At 39.3% G+C, this 25,740-nt stretch overlaps 1 protein-coding gene and 1 long non-coding RNA gene across 2 annotated transcripts in view; both read right to left on the bottom strand.

Annotated features, from left to right (window-relative positions):
• Window positions 1-1,537: 1,537 nt before the first annotated feature.
• Window positions 1,538-13,447, bottom strand: LOC118717002. Its single transcript, XR_004987314.1, has 3 exons — window positions 13,352-13,447; window positions 8,275-8,277; window positions 1,538-1,551 (listed from the first exon to the last, which is right to left on the bottom strand). It is a non-coding gene; the product is annotated as an uncharacterized LOC118717002 (long non-coding RNA).
• Window positions 13,448-14,529: 1,082 nt separating this feature from the next.
• The window catches only part of PRRG1 (proline rich and Gla domain 1), a 219,099-nt gene continuing 207,888 nt past the window's right edge, over window positions 14,530-25,740 (bottom strand). Inside the window, exon 4 of the mRNA XM_045580428.1 lies at window positions 14,530-18,166. Within this exon, the coding sequence (XP_045436384.1) occupies window positions 17,681-18,166 (486 nt within the window). The 3' untranslated portion in view covers window positions 14,530-17,680. The remainder of the gene's footprint in view (window positions 18,167-25,740) is intronic.

The following is a 25,740-nucleotide window of genomic DNA, read 5'->3' as shown; positions in this document are numbered from 1 at the left end:
TTGTGTAACTATGTCTCCGACATAACTCCTTTCTGAGAAAAACCACAAAATGTATCAATTAATCAACCCACCCTTAAATCAGCCAATAGAAATGCAGAGGGAAGTAACCCAGCGTAACTGGACCCTGGCCCTCACCCCACCAATCAGAATCAGCCAACTCAGTGGTCTGAGCACCATTCCAGCACCCAACCTTAAACCCTATAAAAGGACTACACTTTCAGAGCTCAGGGCTCTCTGCATCCTGCCACTATGTCAGTAGAGTCAGGAAGACCAGGCTCTAGTTTGAATAAAGGCACTTTTGCTTTTGCATCGGACTCAGCTCCCTGGTGGTCCTTGGGAGATCTTAAAATCTGGGCATAATATTTGTGGGCTCATCCAGGAACCCCAAGATCCCGAGGGACCTCTGATCCAAAGAGCCTGACTGGCCATGGTAGGTGTCTGTTCTTTGTCTCTCTTGTGTGAGCTCATTTCTGAATTTCTGGTAATGCCCGACACGGCCTAAGTGGACACACTGCTGGAAGGCCACAGGTGGGAGGAATCGGGAGACATTCCGATCCTCCTTCAGGAGAGACGTGTATTCCCCTCATGAAGAAAGTGTATTCCCCTTAAACTTCTGGGAGGAGGTGGGTTGCTCTCACCAATTGGCGTGAGGCCGTCGTCTGATTTTTGGTTTTGCTTCCATGGGGTTGGAAGGCTGTTCTTTGGGGCCATTTGTTTGTCTATATTTGTATTTCTCCGTTTTATTCTGTGGACATATGGGAGTATTTGTTATCTCTGTTGTTTAAATTGTTAAAGATAGGGCAGACCTGCTGTGATGGTCTGCAAACGTTTAAACAGTGACGATGAGTTATTTTTCTCAGAGATGTTTGCTCTCTATCACAGTAGAGGGAATCAGCTCATTTAGCTAATAAAAATTTCTCTCTCTGTTTATATGTTTGTATAAGTAAGGGTTTCGTTTGCTATGATTTGTAAATTTACTATATTAAATTGAAATTGTAAGTCCTAAGGTTAATTTAAAGGTATACATTTATAACATTTCAAGGAACAAAGAACTTTCATTTATGGCTTTATTATCTCTTTTGGTAATTAGAAACTTTCAAGGAAAGGGCGGAGAGATTTACAGACCCTGTCCCTGCCTGTGACATCATAGTCTAACATGGAACTAAGGCTGGAGTTATTATTAACCATCTAAGGACCCCTAATTCTAATAGCATCCATAACTGGATTAAAGGTCTTTTCTTTAGGAGGCCATCCAGGCTTTCAGCTTGCAAGAAATCTCCCTACACACCCTTTTTTTTCATCCTCCATATCTTTCCAGACTGACTAATAGTCATTTTTTCACAGGTCAAAACTCAGCCTTCAAAAGGGAGGACTGCTACAGCGGTAGTCTGTAGTTTTCTCTGAAACTCCCGCTGTTTCTATTCTCCCCTCCGTAGAAATTGTCTTATTCTGATTCACAATCCAAAAGAAAGACAAGCAACTGGACTAGGGGACAGGACAGGGTGGGAGGGGATGGTTGGAGAAATTAAGAGTGGTAAAGGAGTGTAGGGGCTTAGAGCAAAGATCTATGAGGAAAACAAGAGTTACAGATTTAAATGAGAAAAAAAAGTATCCTTAAATGTAAAAAACCTGGTTATACAGGATCTCAGACCACTTTCCTTATTTCCCCTGCTAAGGACAGAGTAAATGGTTAATGCAGAGAGGGGAAGGGGGTGTCAGCAATTGATTATGAAGCTGGAAGAGATAGGGTTTTGTTTATTTTTACTGGCTGCAGTCCACTCTGCTAGTCTTAGGGTCTTATCAGAACTTCTAACTGCCCTGGTGATTTAAAAGTTGACTAGCAAACTCATCCCCCAAGAACCAGATAAAAGAAGGAAGCTTGAGTTGGCAAAGTTGCCAAGTCTGACAAAACCAGTTTGGCTCAATGGATAGAGCGTCGGCCTGTGGAATGGAAGGTTCCAGGTTCGATTCCAGGCAAGGGCATGTACCTTGGTTGCGGGCACATTCCCAGTGGGGGGTGTGCAAGAGGCAGCTGATCAATGTCTCTCTCTCATCAATGTTTCTAACTCTCTCTCTCTCTCTTCCTCTATGTAAAAAATCAATAAAAAATGCATTAAAAAAAAAGTCGCCAAGTCTGCCTAACAAGCTCAAAAACTAAACTTATTTCTGACACCTGGCACCACCCAGTCTTGATCAGTGGTGGAGGAACGGTCTCAGAACTGTTTGTCTCTATTGGCCATTTAAATGTGATATTATTAGAGACACAAAATTGCGGAAGAATAGACGGACAGGTTCTGAGCCTTGTCCTGAAGCAGAAAGAGAAAGCAGCTGAGGGTCACGCTGGGAGTGTTTGTTAGCAAGCTAAGGGACAGGTGAACTCCAAGAGAATGTAGAGGACTGCTGATCAGGGTGCCTCTGACAGGGAAGCACCCACTGCAAAGCTGGGTCCCCTCCCAGAGCTACCTATGGGCTTGGACAGGGAAATCTCTCCATCTTTAAAGGAAAAGTGGATCTTGTCAGAGGCCTGAATATTCATAGCCGCAGCAACCACCGAACAACTGTGAGCCTCAGAACCCCAGTCCCAGGAGGCGCAAAAACTTGGACTCAAAGGAGCGCTCAATGAAAAGGTCAGATTTCGAGGAAGTAGAGTGAAAGACAGAAGCCCACGAGCTATGCAGAAGCTGGAGGACTGGGGCAGCATTTACAAGGAGAAACCCGGGGCTGTTCGGCTGGTGTATCCCCTTATTATATAACGGGCTCCTAATAGGGGAGATATCTAAAGAAAAACACGTTTTAATCTGACATGGAGGAACATCCGGAGAATTACAGGGGAGTGCAGTTGGCTCGGACTTGTACCCCAGCCTCCACAGATCAGTATCATAGAGAGAAAAGAAAAAAGCTAGAGGGGCTTTAGAGCCCTGGAAGTCAACCCAGAAACACTGCTACCCAGAGGCTAAATCACAAATTGACCCTAGTGTAATAAAAAATCAAAGAAAATCCCGCTAAATATCAGGACCGGATTACAACACTGAGGAGCAGTGAAACGCAGGGAACTGCAATAGTGTCCTGACTGGGAAACTGGTGTGCCAAACAGAATGATAGAGGAAGTGAATGACCTTTACTACTACACATTTTATTTAATTTTTTAATTTTAATTTTTTAATTTTTGTTTTTATTTTCATTATTTGCAACATCCACTCAAGAAACTATTTTTTGCCCTCACTTGATTTTACCTTTTTAATTAATACATTTTTATTTGTAATTAGCATTATAACTACTACTATTTTACCTTTTTATATTATTTACTTTTGTTTATTTTTATTATTATTTGTTTAATTGTCATATTATTTGCTCTTTATGTAGCTTCGAGATTATTGTTCTAAAGTCTATTTTTACCTTCCCTTCACCAATGCTTTATTCTATATCAACCCTACTTTTATGCCGTCACTCTCTTCCTAACCTTTCCCCCGTTAATGTCCTGTTTATCTTAACCCTTTCTGCTCTAGATTTTCCCTATTCTTTCTGTTTACCCCCTGCTAAAATTTCACCCTATTTCTGTATATTTAATATCCAACCCCCTGCTCCAAGCCCATACACACCTCCCTTTTCGCTGTCCTTAAAAAAACAAACAAACCCACCACAAACAAACAAACAAACAAACAAACAAAAGAAAACAGTCTTTCTATCATTTTGTCGTTGTATGTTGAATGTTAACTATATTGAAGTTTTATGCTTTTGTGTGAGATTGTTTTGCTTATTCTTTTTGCTTGATTGTATGTTTTTGTTAGCTGTGTTTTAGCTGGCTTTTTACTTCTGCTTTCCCTTTCCTCACTTGATAATGGTTGGTGTAAATTGTATTAATCTCTAGATACTTGTTGCTGGCATTTGCTGTGATTAAGGGTTGTTCTATTGGAATTTGCATCTCATATATTGGTTAGTTTCTCCTTTCTCTCTTAGTATTGTTCTAGTTTTTCTATTTTTTTCCACCTTCTCTCAACTACATTTTACCACTCCTTTTCTTTTCTTTTTTTTTTTTTACTCTTCTATCTCTCCTACCCCATTATTTGCCTTTCTCTAATGGTCACCTTTATTGGAGGTTATTAATATTATAAACACATTTCTGTTCAGTGCCTTGTGTGTTGTACCTGGTTGTGTTGTATTTTGTGCCTTTAAATCAACCAGAAGGGAGAGAACTACATAACCAGACATCCTGCAAAGAGGGATCATGGGGAGACAAAGAAACAGCCTGCATATGAAAGAAAAGCAGGCATCACCAGAAAAGGAAGTAAACGAGTTAGAGGCAAACAACCTACCGGAGCAAGAATTCAGAGTAATGATCATAAGATGGCTAAAAAGAATGGAAGACAAATTTAACAATATGAGTAAGAACCAAGAGGAAATGAAGACGAACCAAGAAGAAATGAAAAATGACATCGCTACTGTAAAGAACTCAATAGAAAGCATTAAGAGTAGACTAGAAGAAGCAGAGGACTGCATCAGTGAGCTAGAAGACAAAATGGGGGGAATACCCAATTAGAGCAGCTTCTGGAGAAAAAAAATTAAAAAGCAGGAGAAGAGACTAAGGGAACTTTTGGACAATACAAAACAAAACAATATTAGAATAATAGGGGTTCCAGAAGGAAAGGCAACTGAGGAAGGCATAGAAAAACTGTTTCAAGAAATAATTGCAGAAAACTTTCGTAAGATAGAGAAGAAAAAAACACACACAAATCCAAGAAGCTCGCAGAATCCCAAGCAAAAAGAAACCAACCCAAAAGACCAACACCAAGGAACATTATAATTAAATTGGCAAACATCAACGACAAAGTAAGAATCTTAAAAGCAGCCAGAGAGAGTCAGAAAGTTACATACAAAGGAACCCCCATCACACTAGCAACTGATTTCTCAATGTAAACTCATCAGGCTAGAAGGGAATGGGATGAAATATACAAAGTCATGCAAACGAAGGGTCTGAATCCAAGAATACTGTACCCAGCAAGGCTATCAATCAAAACTGAAGGTGAAATCAGGATTTTCACAGACAAAAACAGACTAAGGGAAGGTATCATCACCAAACCAACAATGCAAGAAATGCTAAAGGGTCTGCTGTAAAAATAAAGAAATAGGAAGCAAAGAAGGAATAGAGGGGTATAGAATAAAAATGGCCACAAATAAATACCTATCAATAATAACTTTAAAAGTAAATGGATTAAATGCCCCAATCAAAAGACATAGCGTAATAGATTAGATAAGAAAATAAGACCCATATATCTGTTTTCTACAAGAAACACATTTCAGAAAAAAAGACGCACACAGACTGAGGGTGAAGGGTTGGAAAAAGGTTTTCCAGTTGAATGGAAATGAAAAAAAAGATGGGGAAGCAATACTTATGTCTGACACATTAGATTTCAAAGTGAAGGACATGACAAGAGAAAATGAAGGCCACTTCATAATACTAAAGTGAGCAATCCAGCAAGAAGAAATAACCATAGTAAACATATATGCACCCAATACAGGAGCACCAAAATACATTAAAAAAAAAAAAAAACTGCTGGAGGACATTAAGGGAGAGATTAATAGCAATACAATGATACCGTGTTTCCCCCAAAATAAGACATCCTCCGAAAATAAGACCTAATTACAGATTTCTTTCTGAGTGAAATATAAGGCATACCCCCAAAAGTAAGCCCCCCCCCCCAAGGCTAAACATGAGAGATTTGATCCACTGATTCTGAAAGAAATGGAGTCACAAGAAATTCATGAGGAAATTCAGGAATTGGATTGTTATGATCATGTTCAAAAGATGATGACATGATTGTCATTGAATAAATGAGTAAATTCTTGATACTGTAGGATTCACAGTTTATCTAGTTTGTGTTGACAACTACCGTACTACCGTACCGTATACAGGTAATAAAATTACTTTAACAATAAATGTGTACTGTATTCTTCTTCATGGAAAAATAAGACATCTCCTGAAAAGAAGACCTAGTGCAGCTTTGGGAGCAAAAATTGATATAAGACACTATCTTATTTTTGGGGAAACAGGGTAGTAGGAGATTTTAATACCCCATTATCACCTTTGGACAAATCATCTAAACCAAAAATCAGCAAAGAAACATCAATCCTAAATGACGCACTAGACCAGATGGAATTAATCGACATCTTCAGAACATTCCACCCAAAGCCACAGAATATATCAATATATTCTTCTCAAGTGCACATGAGACATTCTCAAAGATAGACCACATGTTGGGACATAGGCAAAGTCTATTCAAACTCAAAAAGATAGAAATCATATCAAGCATCTTCTCAGATCATAGTGGCATGAAACTGGAAATTAACTACAATGAAAATAATCCAAAGAAATCAAACACATGAAGATTAAACAACATGCTATTAAACAAGGACTGGGTTACCAGAGAAATCAAGGAAGAAATTTAAAACATCCTGGAAACAAATGACAATGAAAACACAACAATCCAAAATCTATGTGACACAGCAAAAGCAGTTTTGAGAGGGAATTTCATATCTCTACAATCCTATTGCAAAAAAAAAAAAAAAAAAAAAAAAAAGGTAACAAATTATATAATTCTACAACTGAAAGAGTTAGAAAAAGAGCAACAAGAAAAGCCCAGTGTAAGCAGAAGGAAGGAGATAACAAAAATTAGAGTGGAGATAAACGACATAGAGACGAAAGAAACAAAATCAAGAGCTGGTTCTTTGAAAGGATAAACAAGATAGATCGACCTCTAGCCAGGCTAACCAAGAAACCAAAAGAGAGGACCCAAATAAACAAAATCAGAAATGAAACAGGTGAAATAATAACAGACCCTGCCAAAATACAAAGGATTGTAAAAAAAAAAATCCTATGAACAACTCTATTCCAACAAACTGGACAACCTGGAAAAAATGGAAAGATTTCTAGAAAAATACAACCTTCCAAAACTCAATCAGGAAGGATCTAGAAAGCTCAATAGACCAGTGACATGGGGAGAAATTGAAACAGTCATCAAAAAACTTTCAGGAACAAAAGCCCAGGGCCAGATGGCTTCACAGGAGAGTTTTACCAAACATTCAAGGAAGAACTAAAACCTATCCTCCTCAGACTATTCCAAAAAATTCAAGAGGAAGGAACACTTCCAAACTCCTTCTATGAAGCCAGCATCACCCTAATACCAAAACCAGATAAAGACAACTCAATGAAAGAGGATTACAGGCCAATATCCCTCATGAACATAGATGCCAAAATCCTCAACAAAATTCTAGCAAATCGACTCCAGAAGAACATCACAAAGATCATTCACCATGACCAAGTAGGATTTATTCCAGGAATGCAAGGATGGTACAATATCTGCAAATCAAAAAACATGATACATCACATAAACAAATGGAAAGATAAAAATCATATAGTCATATCAATTGATGCAGAAAAAGCATTTGATAAAATCCAACACCCTTTTCTGATAAAAACTCTCAACAAGGTGGGAGTACAAGGATCATACCTCAACATAATAAAAGCTATATATGATAAACCCACAGCCAACATCATACTCAATGGGCAAAAACTAAAACCATTCCCTCTAAGAACGGGAACAAGAAAGGGATGCCCATTCACACCACTCCTGTTTGACATAGTACTGGAAGTACTAGCCATTGCGATTAGACAAGAAGAGGAAATAAAAGGCATCCAAATTGGAAAAGAAGAAGTAAAGTTAGCCTTATTTGCAGATGTCATTGTACATAAAAAACCCAAAAGACTCCATTAAAAAACTAATAGATTTAATAAATGAATTTGGCAATGTAGCAGGATACAAAATTAATGCAAATAAATCTATGGCATTTGTATATACCAATAATGAACTTACAGAAAGAGAGACTAAAAAAGCAATCCCATTTATCATCACACCAAAAAAAATTAAGATACTTAGGAATAAACTTAACTGAGGAGGTAAAGGGTCTATATAGGGAAAACTACAGGACACTGAAAAAAGAGATAGAGTAAGGAGATGGAAGAACATAGCATGTTCATGGATTGGTAGAATCAACATCATCAAAATGTCCATACTTCCCAAAGCAATCTATAGGTTCAATGCACTCCCCATTAAAATACCAATGGCATATTCCACAGACCTTGAAAGAACTCTCCAAAAATTCAGCTGGAACAAAAAAAAGACCCTGAATAGACACAGCAATCCTAAGAAAGAAGAAAAAAGTAGGAGGCCTCTCAATATCATATTTCAAGCTGTATTACAAAGCCTCTGTTCTCAAAACAGCCTGGTACTGGCACAAGAACAGACATATAGATCAGTGGAATAGAATAGAGAATCCAGATATCAACCCAAATCACTATGCTCAATTAATATTTGACAAAGGAGGCACGAACATAAAATGGAGTGAAGACAGTCTCTTCAATAAATGTTGTTGGGAAAATTGGACAGATACATGCAAAAGAATGAAACTAGATTATCAACTTACACCATACACCAAAATAAACTCAAAATTGATATAGGACTTAAACATAAGTCAGGATACCATAAAAATACTAGAGGTATCCACAGGCTGCAAAATCTCAGACATATGCCAAAAGAACTTCTTCACTGATACTGCCACTAGGGCAGTGGAAGCTAAAGAGAAAATAAACAAATAGGACTACATCAAAATAAAAAAGCTTATTTTACAGCAAAAGAAACCATCAACAAAACAACAAGAAAGCCCACTGTATGGGAGAACATATGTGCAAATGTTATCACTAATAAAGGTTTAATCTCCAACATCTACAGACAGATTATACATCTAAATAAAAGGGAAATGAATGATCCAATTAAAAAATGGACAATGGACCTAAATAGAATCTTTTCAAAAGAAGACAGAAGGAAGGCCTAGAGACACATGAAAACATGCTCAAAGTCACTAATTATCCGAGAGATGCAAATCAAAACAACAATGCGGTACCATCTCACACCTGTCAGAATGGCTATCATCAACAAATCAGCAAAGGATAAGTGCTGGAGAGGTTGTTGAGAAAAAGGGACCCCTGTGCACTCTTGGTGGGAATGTAGACTGGTGCAACCACGGTGGAGAACAGTATGGAGTTTCCTCAAAAAACTGAAAATGGAACTCCCATTTGACCCAGTAATCCCACTCCTAGGAATATATCCCAAGAAACTAGAAACACGAATCAGAAAGGATATATGCACCCTTATGTTCATAGCAGCACAATCTACAATAGCTAGGATTTGAAATAGCCTAGGTGTCTGTCAGCAGATGATTGAATAAAAAATCTATGGTACATCTACACACTGTAATACTATGCTGCCATAAAAAAGAAGGAATTCTTTTCATTTGCAGTGACCTGTATGAAATTAGAGAACATTATGCTGAGTGAAATAAGCCAGTTAATGGAAGAGAAATACCACATGATCTCACTCATTTATGGATAATAAATAACATTATAAACTGATGAACAAAACGTTAGATAGAGATACAGTAAAGCAACAAAGAGACCATCAAATTACAGCGGGGACGGTAGGGAGATCTGGGAGAGATAAGAGATCAACCGAAGGACTTTTATGCATGTATATAAGCATAAGCAATGGTCAAAAAACTCTGGGGAGGGATGGCATCTATGGTAGTGGGGGGTGGGGTGGGGATTGGTAAGGTATGTACACTTATAATACTTTAATAAAAAAATGAGAAAGAAAAAAATTTTGATGTGATTAATAATTATAGTACATTGTATAATCTTTAAAAAGAAAGGAAAATATTTTGTGGGCCACTTGGTCCTTGTGTGTATGTGTGTCAACTCTTAAGTTATAATTTTAAAATCAGTAATATTAATGGAAACACACTCAAGCAGAGGAGCTTTTAAGAAAGGTCAGGGAGTCTAATTACAGTACAGAGGTCACTGGTCCCCTGCCATGCCACGTTCGTCATCAGGAGGCAAGCGATTTTCCCAGAGGACCACCAGATGAAAACACCCTAGTGGGAGCACCTCCTTTGCCACCTGGGACCCATGCCATGCTCCCTGCCTCCGCCCACCCGGCATCCATTGTCCATCTCCTCCAGGGGTTGTTTTGAGTAGTGGTGGTAGGAACAAGGAAGGGAATTCCCTTGCGACTCCCTGCATCTCGATGAGACCCAAGAACTCCCAGCGACTCCTTGGGCACTTTTCACCGTGTTCTGTTAGGCGGCTTAAAGTTGCAGCTAGGAATTCTCCCATTCCCCTTTTCAGGCTTATCAGAATCTGAGATCCATTTGTATAGGGAAAATGTAGCATTTTAAATTTTAAGTGTCTGGAGGCCTGTGAACAGGGTGCTGGGCCTGCTCCCTCTTCCCTCTGCCTTTTCTAAATATTTTTAAATTATAGAAAATTTGAGGCATGGTTATACATAAAAAAAAAAAAAAAAAAAAAAAAAAAAAGGCCAGCAGCAAATAGGAAGGGATTAGTATGCCTATTATAGGAAGCAGGAGCACTGAAAGAGAGAATGTCTTGGCAGGTTAGCTAGAGAAGCAAAAAGGGAGACTCAGACTCCAAAGTTCTTTAACTTAGAGAAAGAGGACTGACAGGACTGGGGCTCCTTTCCATTAAGCCCCCAGGGTAACCTTACAAGTTGGGGCAAACCTGTTAGTTTCCTGGTGGACACTGGGGCAGCCTATTCAATCTTGACAGAGCCGATAGGACCCGTAACCTCTAAGAAAACATCAGTCCAAGGAGCCACTGGACAAACTGCCTGTTTTCTTTGGATATCAAGAAGGACTGTGGACCTCAGAAGAAACACGTACTGGAGGAACGCAGCCGCTAAACTAGACCAAAGTGGAATAACGGGCCTTTGAGGCCCTTGCACCTCTACTTGAGTGAGGTAAGAGGCATTGCCAAAGAGGTTCTCACTCAGACTCCAGGTCCCTGGAAGAGACCTGTTGCCTATCTGTCTAAGATACTAGACCCTGTGACAGCAGGGTGGCCAGCATGCCTCCGGGCAGTGGCCATCACAGCATTGCTGGTAAAGGAGACAGATAAGCAGACTCTGCGCCAGGAGATAGCGCTGACAGCACCCCATGGTGTGGAGGCCTTCCTTTGAGGTGCTCCAGAGAGATTGATGTCAAACACCATAATCTTCTTCTCCTGGACCAGCTCTGTGTCTGGTTCCATAAAACACTGGCCTTCAACCCTGCCAGCCTGCTTCCAGATGATCAAGAGGAACCCATTCATGACTGCATAGAGGTAACAGACGCAGTACAAACAGCTCACCCAGACCTGACAGATGTCTCGCTTTCATCATCAGATGAGGTACTGTTCACGATGGGAGTAGTTACATTCAGGATGGGATCTGATATGCAGAGGGAGCAGCAGTCACCCTGGACTGCACCATTTGGGAACAGTTCCTGAATAGAGGAACCACAGCACAAAAAGCCAAATGTTTTACCTTAATCCAGGCCCTTTGATGGGGACACAGTGCCATCCCCTGGGAAAGAGGGTCACCAACTGCAGCCAGAAATGACATTAAAAATAAGGAAGAGAGTTTAGCCTTATTAGAGGCCATCTGGCTCCCAAAGGTAGTTGCAATAGTGCACTGCAAAGGACATCAGAAAGGGGAGACAATTAAAGCCAGAAGAAATAGAGCCGCAGAGCAAACTGCCAAGGAAGCCACCCAAAAACCAATGGGGCCTTTACAAGCCTTAATAGCCCTGCCGGACTTCGACCTACGATGGACACCCTCCTACACCAAACAAGAGGAGGGATTGGCAAAACAGAAGCAAGCCATCAAAAGACAAATGGTTTGTGGATCCTACCAGATGACAGACTGTTGGTCCCAGAGGCTCTTGGTCAGACGTTAATTGCCCAGTTACACCAGGTTACCCACTTAAGCATCACCAAGACTTCTGAACTTCTGCAAGGCAGATACAACCAAGCCTAGATAACATAATTAAAAGCATAGTCATTAGAAGTACTGTCTGTGCACAGGTAAATGCTAAGCAAGGTAATAAGGTCCCCCTGGGAATTCAAGCCCCAGGAAAATTCCCCAGGAGAGCATTAGGAGGTGGATTTCGGAGATTAAACCACCAGCATCAGGGTACAAGAACATGCTAGTTTTTGTAGACACCTTCTCAGATTAGGTTGAAGCATACCCCACTAGGACAGAAACTGCCTCTATAGTAGTCAAGAAATTACTCCAGGAGATTATACCTAGATTTGGGCTGCCAGTAGTTATAAGATCATATAACAGCCCCACCTTTATAGCCAAGATATCTCAAAGTATATAGCTCAAGCCTTAGGACAGGCACGAGCAGGACTCTAAAACAGAGTTTAACTAAATATGTCCTAAAAACCAGTGAAAACTAGACCAACCTTCTGCCTTTCCGCCCTTTTATGGGCCAGGTGTACCCCCTACTGGAAAGGGTTCCCCCTTTTTAAGATCATGTATGATAGATTTCCCTCCATCTTTCCCAGGGTCAGGGAGAAACTGGAAGCTATAATTCATAACCATTCCCTTGCTCAAGTTCTTATAGGCTTTATAGTCTACCCAGAAAGCAGTCCAGAAGCATGTATACCAACTTCTGATCCTGTCCATCCACCCTGGTGACTCTGGGTAAATAAATTTACCACACAAGGACTGACTCCTACCTGGAAAGGACCATCCTGACAGCAAAGTTGACGGGATCCCAACATAGCTTCATCATACCTGGCTTAAGACAGCCAGGCAGAATAGAGAGTCCAGGACTCTTCGGACCCTCTAAAGATTGCTCCGGGCCCTCATTCTGGGCCCTTATCTTATAAATGGGCCCACTGACTTTACTCATCAAAGAATTAATTCTATTAAGCTTATTATCCTCATGGGTCAATATAACTTCCTCACCAACAATGACCCAAAAGAGTCAATGTTTTGACTCATGTACATAAAACAAGGGAGGAATGTTAGTGAGAATATTGGAGCATGATTCCAGAGAGGCCATGGACTATGCCCCAGATAGAGTTATCAGTGCTGACACCAGGCCAGGTATTGAGATACGGTCTCATAACGTAGGCCTTCTTTCAAGGGCAAAGCAGGACTGACTCTGTTTTGTACTGTGTCTTCCATCTTGTGTAACTATGTCTCAGACATAACCACTTTCTGAGAAAAACCACAAAATGTATCAATTACCCAACCCACCCTTAAATCAGCCAATAGAAATGCAGAGGGAATTAACCCAGCATAACTGGACCCTGGCCCTCACCCCACCAATCAGAACCAGCCAACTCAGTGGTCCGAGCATCACCCCACCACCCAACCCTAAACCCTATAAAAGAACCACACTTTCAGAGCTCAGTGCTCTCTACATCCTGCCACTGTGTCAGTAGAAGCAGGAAGACCAGGCTCGAGTTTGAATAAAAGCACTTTTGCTTTTGCATCGGACTCGGCTCCCTGGTGGTCCTTGGGGTATCTTGAAATCTGGGCATAAAAAAGTACCTTGTTATGATATTTTGGACAACTCTCTGGGGACTGATGCTTAGAAAATGAATACTTAGACTTATAATATAGTCTTAAAATTCCTCCTCAAATATAATTCAAAATTTTATACCATAAAAATCAAGTCATATTTACATTTGTTTGTTTAATGACATATCACATTAACCTTTAGTTTTTGAGGTAACTACACTTAAGAAGCTTCCCTGTTATTACATATGTTTTCTGTGATTTCCTTTCTAATTTTCTAAATATCAAGTGCAATCTATTCTGCTAAGGAGGAAAAAATCCAGGTCCTTGATATCTTTAGATAACACTATTTCTAGTACTTGGCAATCTACACCACTGCAGGGAGTTCAGTCTATCCTTTTGAAGCAAGTGTTTCCATTTTGTGTCATGCTAGCATCATTCAAAAGTAGTACAGAAAGTTCTTTCTTGATGAGAACATCCTGAGGTTGTCACTAGATAATCTTTTATTTCTGGAGTAATATTACTTAAATCCTTAAGAAAAAGAAAAATAATTTTTACCTTGTTAAAAAGACCATAATTCATAAGAATTTATGCAACATGTTTATTAACTAGTCATAATATAATTAAAACATGGTAGAAAAAGTCTCTTGAGTTTAAAAAAAAAAGCTTTATTTAGCATACCAAAAACATAGAGATATAAGAAAAACATTACCTAGTATAAACATAAAAATAGTTAAATACCATAATTTAATGTATACCAAGTGTTTAAAAGTGTGAAATATCATAATGAAATTTACACAAAACCAAGTTAAAGCAACATCTAGTTATCATATCAGATCATCAGTCTTTAAGTCATATTTAACAATGAATCAAAGACAGCATCAGTATTGTATTGTTCAATATAAAAAAAGAAATATAATTTACCTTAAACAGATACAATTAATTGTGATATTCAAAAATAGAGAGGAAGATAGTTCTAGTATTCTAGTTATAACTACTACATGTGTAAGTTTGGAAACCTTTCCACTGGAAGAACTCCCATTAAGCTCATTCTTTTATTTAAATTCAAACTGGTTGATTCAGTTTAATTACTCCTTAAGAAAGGCACTAAATATATCTGAAAAACTAAATCTTTATTAAAAATGATCAAAGGTGAATGTAGTATCTGTCAGGTAAGAAAGGCAAAAGCATAAAAATATATTTATTCCAGACAAGCCCCTTCAATTATAAAACATATTAAGAAACTCAGTTTATAAAACCAGGTGGCATAGCAAAAGGGTTTTTAAAATTGTAAAACCCAAACAAACAAATTCAAACCAAACTAACCAAACAAACCTAAGAGAATGCTTCTTGAAGAAAGTGGTATTTTGTTTATCCTGTCATCATGATGCCAATGCTGCCAGGAGGGAGACCTGTTACTGATGCCACTTATCACTATGGAGTAGGAATGCTTTCTTTAACCAATAGTCTGAAAAGCTGTGGCCATTGATCAGTTTAAGCATTTGGATTTTGTTTCAAGGATCAACACTGCAGTTCAGGTATCACTAAAAGGTAACATTAAGTCCAGTATCAGGTGTTTGAAATGTAAAATAAAGTTGCAAAAATATTTTAAAAAAAAAAAGAATATATACTTAGTAACAGAACATTCTGATCCTTTGTATAATCTTGTAATTCTGAAACTTTTGCTCTCCAGATCTCCTTATATTCTTAATTTTATTGGGGATCTGGGCGCCAAAGAGCTTTTGTTTATGGAGTTGACATCTATCCATATTTACCATATTAGGATGTGTACAAATTTAAAAAGTATTTATTTATTAAAAAATTAAAAAGTCCACTACGTGCTAACATAAATAACGTTTTAAATAAAATAGCCATATTTTCTAAAATAGAAATAAGATCTGAGGGAAGATGGCATTGTTTTATATTTTAACTATTTTGAGGGTTAGAATAAAAAGATAAATAATAGCTTTGTAATATTATAATAGTTTTGATCTCACTTATTCCCTAAAAGGGTCTCAAGGACACCCCAGAACTCATGGGCTGCACTTTTGAAAACTGCTGTTTAATCTAAGGTCTGATATTAATGACATAAAAATCTATACAAAAGGAGCCTTAATTTTCATTGTAGAATAAACCAAAATACACACACAAGTCACAGTATTAAACACTTCAACTTTAAGCTTTAACTAGAAGCCAAAGATCACCATGGCTAAATTCAAAACAGTATTGTCATTTCTGCTGAGACCAGGGAGAAGATTTATTCATTTTTAGCCCATGAAAGTTACAAAACCTATTAACTAAGCACACTTGTTCTATTTCTCTTTCTAACATTTGCTTAATCCTGTTTGTGTTAAACTGGCTGTCTCTTTAAGTTGGCACAGCCTTGATATAGACCAGAGAATGACAGTTTAACTAATAGCCTTCACGCTCAGGTCAGGAACATGTCATCCATTTATGGGGCAGCCTATAATATTTTATTTCTCATTATGTAAAAACTCAGAAAAATTTTAGGGGGATGGGGAGAAAATTCTCTCTTAAGGACAATAATAACAATGCTATGACCTCTTCATATCTTACAAATTGCTTTCATACACACCATATCATTAGGTCCTTTAATGTAACTGGAGGACAGGGCAAATGATTTTACTGCCATTTCAGAGTTAAGGAATTTGAGGGCCAGATATGGGACTTTCCTGAGGTACCATGGCAAGTATATTACAGAGAGGGATTACAATTCATGTCATCTGACTCCTGGTTCAGGATTCTCCTAAGCATTTCCTCTTCCTTTGGTTTCAGGGCAAGATTGAGGGAGGGGTCAGTGGGGATGGAGATGGAGGCAGCAGTGTATGATACTTACTAAACCTGCATTCCATTGCTTCATCCACTATTTTACCCACGACCAAGGAAGCCTGGGAGTGGCAGAGACATCTTTCTGACTAATAAAATGAATTTCCCACTAGTGACATAAATTATGGAACTTTGTATAAAAAACACTGTAGTACTTTTCTTTCTGAGCTAGTTTATATTGGCAGTTCATTCATAGCTGTTCACTCGGATCCAAAGGAAAAGTAAAAATCATGAAGTAAAAAAAAAAAACTGATGAAAAAAACCCAAAATGAAATAACAAGAACAAGATCTTTGTTAAGCTATTATAACTAGATTTATTGTGCATCTGGCACAACTGACTTTGCAATATTCCTCCACCAACTAGAGAACAATATAAAAATTACAATTCTCAATTTAATGGGAAATTGCTTCAATCATCTTGACACAGAGACTTCAGTTTATAAAAAAGCATTAAGAAAATAATTTTAAGAATTTTATTTTAACTAAATTCTTAGGTACTTGATGATTCTATGGTGGTAGGAAGAGTAGAAAGTAGAGTAAAAAGCAATGAAACAGTGAGAAGAAAATAATTGTTGTCACCAAAGAGCAATGGAGAAATCTTTATTCACTGTCATTAATACATATTTGTACTTTAGAAATTATTCTGTTTGCAGGAAATCCCCTCTACCAAGATGTTAATACAAATAGCATGAGACATTCAAAACTAGTAAGCAAACACTGTTTAATTGGGAGGTGGGACAGTCAACAACAACAAAATTCCCTCCTATAAAATTAGCCAAATTCTACTATTTACCAATAATTTTCTTGCTATACACTATAAGCAAGTTATTATTTACTGTCCCTTCCATTTATCTTCCTGGGATGTTCTGAAAATCAAGATGGACTACATGCATTTTCTTCTACTAAGGTAGTTGAAGAAAAAGTTTAACAAAAGCCAGTAAGAAACAGAGAACATACTAAGTTCATCTTATTTTCAAAATTGAACTGCATTTCACTATCTATTTCACAACTTGACAGTCTCCCCCCTCCCCCATTTTTAGTGAGTAATTTACAGGTGATTTAGACAGAAGTTAATGGCTATTTAACACATTGCACATATGTTGGGCTGATGTACACACTGGTATATATGCATATATGTATATATGCATGAATACACATACACACATATGTATAACTCATCATATCACATAAAGACCACTGTTTTCCCCTCTTCATATATTCCTATTACCTAAAATGAGCATGTATAATGATTTTATAGTAGGAACCAAAACTAATTAAAATCAAATCAGAAAATGTGAAGTGATATACTGTCAGAGTCCAATAAAATAAGTCAATGCATACTTATGTAGTGGTAAAGTGGTAGACAGTTGTTTTATTAGTATTCTAAAAATGATTATAGTAAAAATAAGTTTGCTGTTTCATTTGATGGTGGTGACCACAGGCACCATAGCAATGGCACAGGATGAGTTGGAATTGATGATGTCCTCATACTCCGGGGGGGGTCCTAAATGAGCTTCTGTTTCAACCCTCTGAAGGTTCATCTGTCCCGTGGCTTCCTCATAGGTTGGTGGAGGATCGCAGTTGGACAGGTGAGTGGAGACAGAATCTGAGCGCCCAACTACATATTCCAGAAAGCCTGGTGAAATTCCACTGCTATCAAACACTTCATCTGGTGGGGGAGGTGGAGTGATAATATTAAGGTGCTGAGGGAAAGGGATGTGATCTTCAGTCACTGTCTGTCTGCGAGTTTTGTTTTTTAGGAAGCATCTCCAGATTAGGAAAATGACAAGGAGGATAATAAAAAGGCCAAAGATTAATGGAAAGGTGAGGTAAAATTGAAACCAGTCACTTCCTCTGCTACTTTCACCTTGTTGCGCTTTTGTATAGGTGTTCCAAAACTCTTTCTGAAAGTAAAAGACAAAATTATTGAAAATCAGTATGATCAAAAGATATGAAATATCAAATGAACAAATGTATGGGGTCTACCAATATAATGAAAAAACAACAACAACAAACTGGCTTTCTTTGTTTAAATGACCTACAGTCTACATTTTTCATGAAAAGAAATTACAAATAAATCATAGTGCTCACTCTGAATCCTTCCTAAAATAGAACATGAGTCATCTTCAAGACTTGGAGTTATTTATAATTTTAGCTATGACATTTTATTTATTTATAGAATTTAAAAAAATATTTCCATTACATTTAACATACAATATTTCATTAGTTTAGGTATAAAACATAGGTATTAGGTATTTATATAACTTACAAAGTCATCAATCCAATAACTCTAGTACCTGACAACACACATAGTTATTATAATAATATTTGCTATATTCTCTATTCTATACTTTATATCCCCATAACTGTTTTTATAATTGGCAATTTGTACTTAATTTCTTCACCCTTTTCACACATCATCCTCAATCCCCCTCTCATCTGGTAATCATCATTTTTTCTCTGTATCCATGAGTTTGTTTCTGTTTTGTTTGTCCATTTATTTTGTTTTTTGGATTCCACATATAAATGAAAACGTGGTATTTGTATTTCTTCTTTTTAATAATTCTTTATTGTTGAAAATACTATATATGTCCTCTTTTTCCCTTCCCCCTGTGAAACCCTCCCAGCTCCCCCTGCACCCCAAGGCCTTCAGTACCCTATTGTCTGTGTCCCTGAGTTATGCATACAAGGTTGAGTACCTCCTACCAATCCACACTCCCCCACTTTCCCTATAAGATTCTGCACTCTATTCCATGCTTCCATGCTTCTGGATCCACTCTATTCATCAGTTTATTTTGTCACTTAGATTCCACATATGAGTGTGATCATGTGAAACTTGTCTTTTCCTGACTGACTAATTTCACTTAGCATGATACTCTCCAGGTCCCTTCATGCTGTCTCAAAGGGTAAGATCTTTCTTCTTCTTCTTCTTCTTCTTCTTCTTCTTCTTCTTCTTCTTCTTCTTCTTCTTCTTCTTCTTCTTCTTCTTCCTCTTCCTTCCTTCTTCCTCTTCCTCTCTTCCTCTTCCTCTTCCTCTTCCTCTTCTTCTTCTTCTTCTTCTTCTTCTTCTTCTTCTTCTTCTTCTTCTTCTTCTTCTTCTTCTTCTTCTTCTTTCTTCTTTCTTCTTCTTCTTTTATTAGAGGCCTGGTGCATGAAATTCATGCATGAGGGGGGAGGGCCTCAGCCCAGCCTGCACCCTTTCCAATCTGGGACCCCTTGGAGGATTCCGACTGCCAGTTTAAGCCCAATCATGCAGGGACATCCCTATCGCAATCCAGGACTGCTGGCTCCTAACTGCTCACCTGCCTACCTGCCTGATCACCCTTAACCACTCTGCCTGCAGGTCTGATTGCCCCTAACTGCCCTTCCTTGCCGGCCTGATTGCCTCTAACTGCCTCCGCCTCAGCTCTCACCACTGTGGCTTGGTCTGGAGGGATGTCTGGTCTAATTAACATATTATCCTTTTATTAGTATAGATGGTTACTGAACAGTGCATTCTGGGGAACATGGGGAAGTGGTCCGATGACTCAGAGACCAGGGTCATCGGAAACTGGGAGGTTTGGTCTCACTCAGCAGAAGATGGGCCTGGGATCATGGGCGAGGCCTGAACTGTGTTTAGGTTTGAGGAGCCTCCCTCCTCCAAGCAACACTTGCTCAGTGGACTCCCGCACAGCACTAACCCTGACCCGGGTTTAAAACTGCAGCGTTTCAATGTAGAGGATAAAGCTCCAACCAATGGAGCCACTTGGCTTTCTTTTCCTTTTTAATTTTCTTTTATTTTTTACTCTTTTTATTAAATCTTCATTGTTGAATGGTTTACATAGGTCCTCTTTCCCCAACTAACCTTTTCCAGCCTACAATCCACACCAGGCCCTCACCATCCCATTGTCTGTGTCCAGGGGTGATGCATATATGCACACAGGCCATTGGTTGATCTCTTCCCACCCACCCACCCTCCCCCACCTTCCCTCTGAGGATCCACAGTCTGTTCATGCACCTGTGTCTCGGGATCCATTTTTGATCATCAGTGTATTTGACTCATTAGGGTTAAAAGTACTCTGCTTGTGATCACTTGGGTTTTCTAAAGATGCAGTCAATCATGTACAATTTTTTTTTCTTTTTCCAAATGTACTTGTGTACTCATTGGGAATATAGATAACAGAAATAAAAGTCTGTGAACAAGTTGGGATTAGGATGCTTTTTCTTTCGTGATGTACATGATCCTGTGCTCCGCCCTGTTGAGAACACCGAGTACTGTGATTGCAGGGAGGCTCTCATTAGCAACTCATCCACATAGAGCCATAGCCTCCCTCTCCATCAACCACAGCTCCTAGGACAGACGTAGGCTCCCTTCAGTAGAGGTCGGGGCACTTGGACACCTCTCGCAGGCTTGTCTCCTGTCTTCACCCTGTGGTGCCCACCTTCCACATATCACCCTCTTGTCCTACTCCCAGGCCTTTCCATGCACTTCCTCTCATCCTGCCCCTTCTCTCCTTCCTGTCAGGAGCCTCAGGTGCTGTCCCTGTAAAATCTGTGACCCTCTCTATTGCACTGTTTCATCTAATTCTTCCACGGCATCCAGTGTTTCTTCTGCCTCGTTAATTTGGTTTGAATCTGAATGGAAATAGATCCATCTTCTATTCCATTTGTGTCCTTTCCACCCCTAGATGGTCAATGTTATGTCCTTAGTATGTAGGTATAAGATGTCTCTGTGACTGAGCTGTGAAATCTTTCTCATTTCTCTTTCCTTTTCTTTCATCTCAGGATAACTGAGCTGTGCAGTTTGTATGGAACTAAAAGCCCTGGGAGTACAGTGGTGAGCCCTATGAATTCATTTTATTCTTTATTATATTATTTGATTCCTGGGATTGAATTAAACATGAAAACATACCCTTAGATATGGAATCTGGGTTATTACCCAGAGATTTCCATGGGAGTTGACACTGAGACATGAGACATATGTGTTTATTGGTCAGTTTCCTCAACTATGAAACAAAGGTTGAACCTATCCCTTGGATCTTTTGGAGGGTGGATATGATACATCCAGAGGGATTAACTGGAAGCTTGGAAAATAAGATTGGAAGTCAACAGACACTTGTTTCCTTTCCCCGGACAGAGTTAGAAAAAAACAGCTCTTTTTATCGTAACACCAGGAAGGGCTATGCCTGTGGGAGGAGGTGCAGGGAACTGGGACTTCCTCCTTGCTCCTTCCCTGCCCTCCCTCCCTCCATCCCTGCACTGGCCCAGCTGCCATTGTGGAAATGACCAACTCAGGATTTGGCCCTGTCCATCTCTCAGGGAGGAGCATGCACAATTCTTGCAGACATGGAAGCAGCTATGGAGTAGGGAGGTGGCGGTTTTTCCCAAGGAGGGTGTTTGTGCTTTAAAGTTGACGCTCTCTTTCAACCTCCCAGCAGTGAAGGCTGAGGGTTGCTGCAGATGTTGAAGTCCTTGTTGAAGTGTCCACTCTGGAGTATTTCACAGCGGTGAGTCCACATCCGGGAGGCTGTGCAGTGAAGGTGCTACGTTCCTTTCAGAAGAAACTGAGGATCAATGGGAGTCTGTAGCTGGGGGGAGGGACCAAGAGGTCTGCCTTGTGCCCACTTGCCAGTCTCCAGACTGGTTCCCCTTGGTTCCCTGTTGGCCATTCATCGATGGGAGCATGGGAACGGGATGGGGGGAGAGGAAAGGACCTAGAGGTGCTCCATGCACTTCCTGGTGTTCGGGCCTCTGTTCGGTCATTTTGGATGTTATGGAACCTGGCCTTTTATAGTGTTGACTAGAGGCCCGGTGCATGAAATTCATGGACAGGGGTGTGTGTCCCTCAGCCCAGCCTGCACCCTCTCCAATATGCACCCTTTAAAATCTGGGAACCCTACTGGGATTGGGCCTAAATGGGCAGTCAGACACTCTCACAATCCAGGACTGCTGGCTCCCTACTGCTCGCCTGCCTGCCTTCCTGATTGCCCCTAACTGCTTCTGTCTGCCAGCCTCATCACCTCCTAACCAATCCCTTGACAACCTGATTGATGCCTAACTGCTCTCCTGCCAGCCTGGTCACCCCTAACTGCTCTACCCTGCTGATCACCCACAACTGCCCTCCCTTGCAGGCCTTGTCCCTCCCAACTGCTCTCCCTTGATAGCCATCTTGTAGTGGTCATCTTGTGTCCACATGGAGAAGCCATCTTTGACCACATGGGGGCAGCCATCTTTTGTTGGAGTGATGGTCAATTTTCATATTATTCTTTTATTAGATAGGATAGAGGCCTGTTGCATGGTGGGGGCCAGCTGGTTTGCCCTGAAGGGTTTCCCAGATCAGGGTGGGGGTTCCCTTGGGGAATGGGGTGACCTGAGCGAGAGACCTGTGGTGGTTTTCAGGCCAGCCATGCCCCCCGTGACCCAAGTGGAGGCCCTGGTATCTGAGATTTATTTATCTTGTATGATTGAAACTTTGTAGCCTTGATCAGAGCCAAGCCTCCTGCTTGCTCTGTGGCTGAAGCCATTTTTGTTGGGGTTTATTTAATTTCTATAATTGAAACTTTGTAGCCTTGATCAGAGGCCAAGGCAGGCCAGGGCTGTGGAAGCTTGGCTTCCTCCATCACTGGGGGAAATTCAAGCCTCCTTCTCTCTCCAGCTCTGTGACTGCCACCATTTTTGTTGGGATTTATTTATCTTTTATAATTGAAACTTTGTAGCCTTGAGTGGAGGCCTGATCTGGCCAGGTTGTGCAGAAAGCTTGGCTTCCTTCACTGCTGGGGAAACCCAAGCTTCCTGCTCACTCCGTGGCAGCAGTCATCTTGGTTGGGTTAATTTGCATACTCCTAATTGGCTGGTGGAAGTGGTTTGTGGGTGTGGCAGAGGGATGGCTAATTTGCATATTACTCTTTTATTATATAGGATTGTATGAAGTATTACAAATAGTATTTATGTTTTCTTTTCCCCCAATGACCTCCCAGACCTCCCTTACCCCCCAACACATGCCCTCAACTTCCCCTACCCCCAGTGCCTGTGTCCTTTGATTATGCTTATATGCATGCATACAAGTCCCTCAGTTTCTTACTCCCCCCAAACTACCCCTGCCTTCCCTCTGTAGTCTGTTTGATGCTTCATTGTCTCTGTATTTCTTTTTGTTCAACAATTTATGATGATCTTTATATTCCACAAATGTGTGAGATGATATAATATTTATCTTTCTCTGATTGGCTTATTTTGCTTAGCATAATGCTCTCCAATTCCAGTTGCAAATGGTAAGAATACATTCTTTTTTACAGCAGTGTAGTATTCCATTATATAGATGCACCACAGTATTCTAATCCACTCATCTGCTGATGGGCATTTAGGTTGTTTCCAAATATTAGCAATTGTAAATTGTGCTGCTATGAACATAGGGGTACATATATCTTTTCTGATTGGTGTTTCTCATTTCTTTGGATATATTCCTAGAGTGGGATTACTGGGTCAAATGGCAGTTCAATTTTTAATTTTTGGAGGAAATGGCATACTGTTTTCCACAGTGTATACACCAGGGTCCACGAGAGTTCCTTTGTCTCTACATCCTCACCAGCACTTGTTGTTTGTTGCTTTTTTGATGATAGCTATTCTTTGCATCTCAAGGATGATTTGTGAATTTGAACATGTTTTCATATTTGGCTTTCCGCATGTTCTCTTTTCAAAAGTATCTAGTTAAATCCTTTGCCCATCTTTTGATTGGATTGTTTATCTTCCTTTTGTTTAGTTGTATAAGCTCCCTCTTAAACCCTTATTGGAGATAACATTGGCAAATATGTTCTCCCATTCAGTGGACTTTATTGTTTTGTTAATGGTTTCTTTTGCTGTGAAGAAGCCTTTTATTTTTATATAGTCCCATTTGTTTATTTTATTCTTAGTTTCCATTGCCCTAGGTGTTTTATTGGTAAAGATATTGCTACAACAAATGTCTTCTATTTTGCTGCCTATGACTTCTTCTAGGATTTTTTATGGTATTCAATCTTACGTTTAAATCCTTTATCCATTTTGAGTTTATTTTTATATATGGTGTAAGTTGGTGGTCTAGTTCCATTTTTTTTTTTTTTTTTTTGCATATGTCTGTCCAATTTTCCCAACACCGTTTATTGAAGAGACTGTCTTGACTCCAGTGGATGCTCTTGCTTCCATTGTCAAATATTAATTGAGCATAATGGCTTGTGTTCATTTATGGGTTCTCTGTTCTATACCGCTGGTCTATATGTCAGTTTTGAGAACCATGGCTTGGTAATTTAGCTTGATATTTGGTATTGTGATCCTACAAACTTTGTTCTTCTTTCTCAAGATTGCTGCAGCTTTTGGGAGTCTCTTTTTATCTCAGATAAATTTTTGGAGGGTATGTTCTAGGTCTTTGAAGTATGCATTTGGAATTTTAATGGAGATTGCATTGAATTTATAGATTGCTTTGGGTAGTAGGCACATTTTAATGATGTTGATTCTACCAATCTAAGAACATGGTAAATTATTCCATTTGTCTGTCAACCTCTATCTCTTTTTTCAATATCCTATAATTTTTTGAGTACAAATCCTTTACTTCCATTGTTAAATTTATTCCTAGGTATCTTAATTTTTTTGTTGCAATGGTATATGGGATTGTTTTCTTAGTTTCTCTTTCTGTGAGTTTATTATTGGTGTGTAAAAAAGTGATAGACTTCTGGGTGTTAATTTTGTATCCTGCTACAATGCCAAATTTATTTATTAAGTCTAGTAGTTTTTTTATGGAGTCTTTAGGGTTTTCTGTGTACAATATCATGCCATCTGCAAATAATGACAATTTTACTTCTTTTCCAATTTGGATGCCTTTTATTTTTTCCTCTTGTCTTATTGCCATGGCTACTGCTTCCAGTACTATGTCAAACAGGAGTGGTGAGAGTGGGAATCCCTGTTTTGTTCCCGTTCTTAGGGGAAATGGTTTTAGTTCTTGCCCAAACCATTGGCTGTAGGTTTGTAATATATGGCTTTTATTAGTTTGAGATATGATCCATCTGTTCCCACCTTTCTGAGAGTTTTTATCAAGAAAGAGTTTTGTCAAATGTTTTTTCTGCTTCAATGGATATGATTACATGGTTTTTATATCTCAGTTTGTTTTATTTGGTGTATCATGTTTATTGATTTGCAGATATGGAACCATTCTTGCATCTCCAGATTAAATCCAACTTGGTCATGGTGTAGGATCTTTCAAATGTAATGCTGGATTCAATTTGCTAAAATTTTGTTGAGAATTTTGGCATCTATGTTTATGAGGGATATTGGCCTGTAATTCTTTCTTTGTATAGTCTTTATCTGTTTTGGGGATTAGGATAATGCTGGCTTGGTAGAAAGAGCTTGGAAGTGTTCCTTCCTCTTGAATTTTTTGGAATAGTTTGAGGAAGATAGGTTTTACTTCTTCCTTGAATGTTTGATAAACCCCTCCTGTGAAGCTGTCTTGACCAGGGCTTTTGTTTATTGGAAGTTT

This window comes from Pipistrellus kuhlii, unplaced genomic scaffold, assembly GCF_014108245.1.
Source record: "Pipistrellus kuhlii isolate mPipKuh1 unplaced genomic scaffold, mPipKuh1.p scaffold_m20_p_126, whole genome shotgun sequence".
Taxonomy (NCBI): domain Eukaryota; kingdom Metazoa; phylum Chordata; class Mammalia; order Chiroptera; family Vespertilionidae; genus Pipistrellus; species Pipistrellus kuhlii.
Note: the sequence above shows the minus strand (reverse complement) of the source record. Positions and strands in the feature narration are given on the sequence as shown.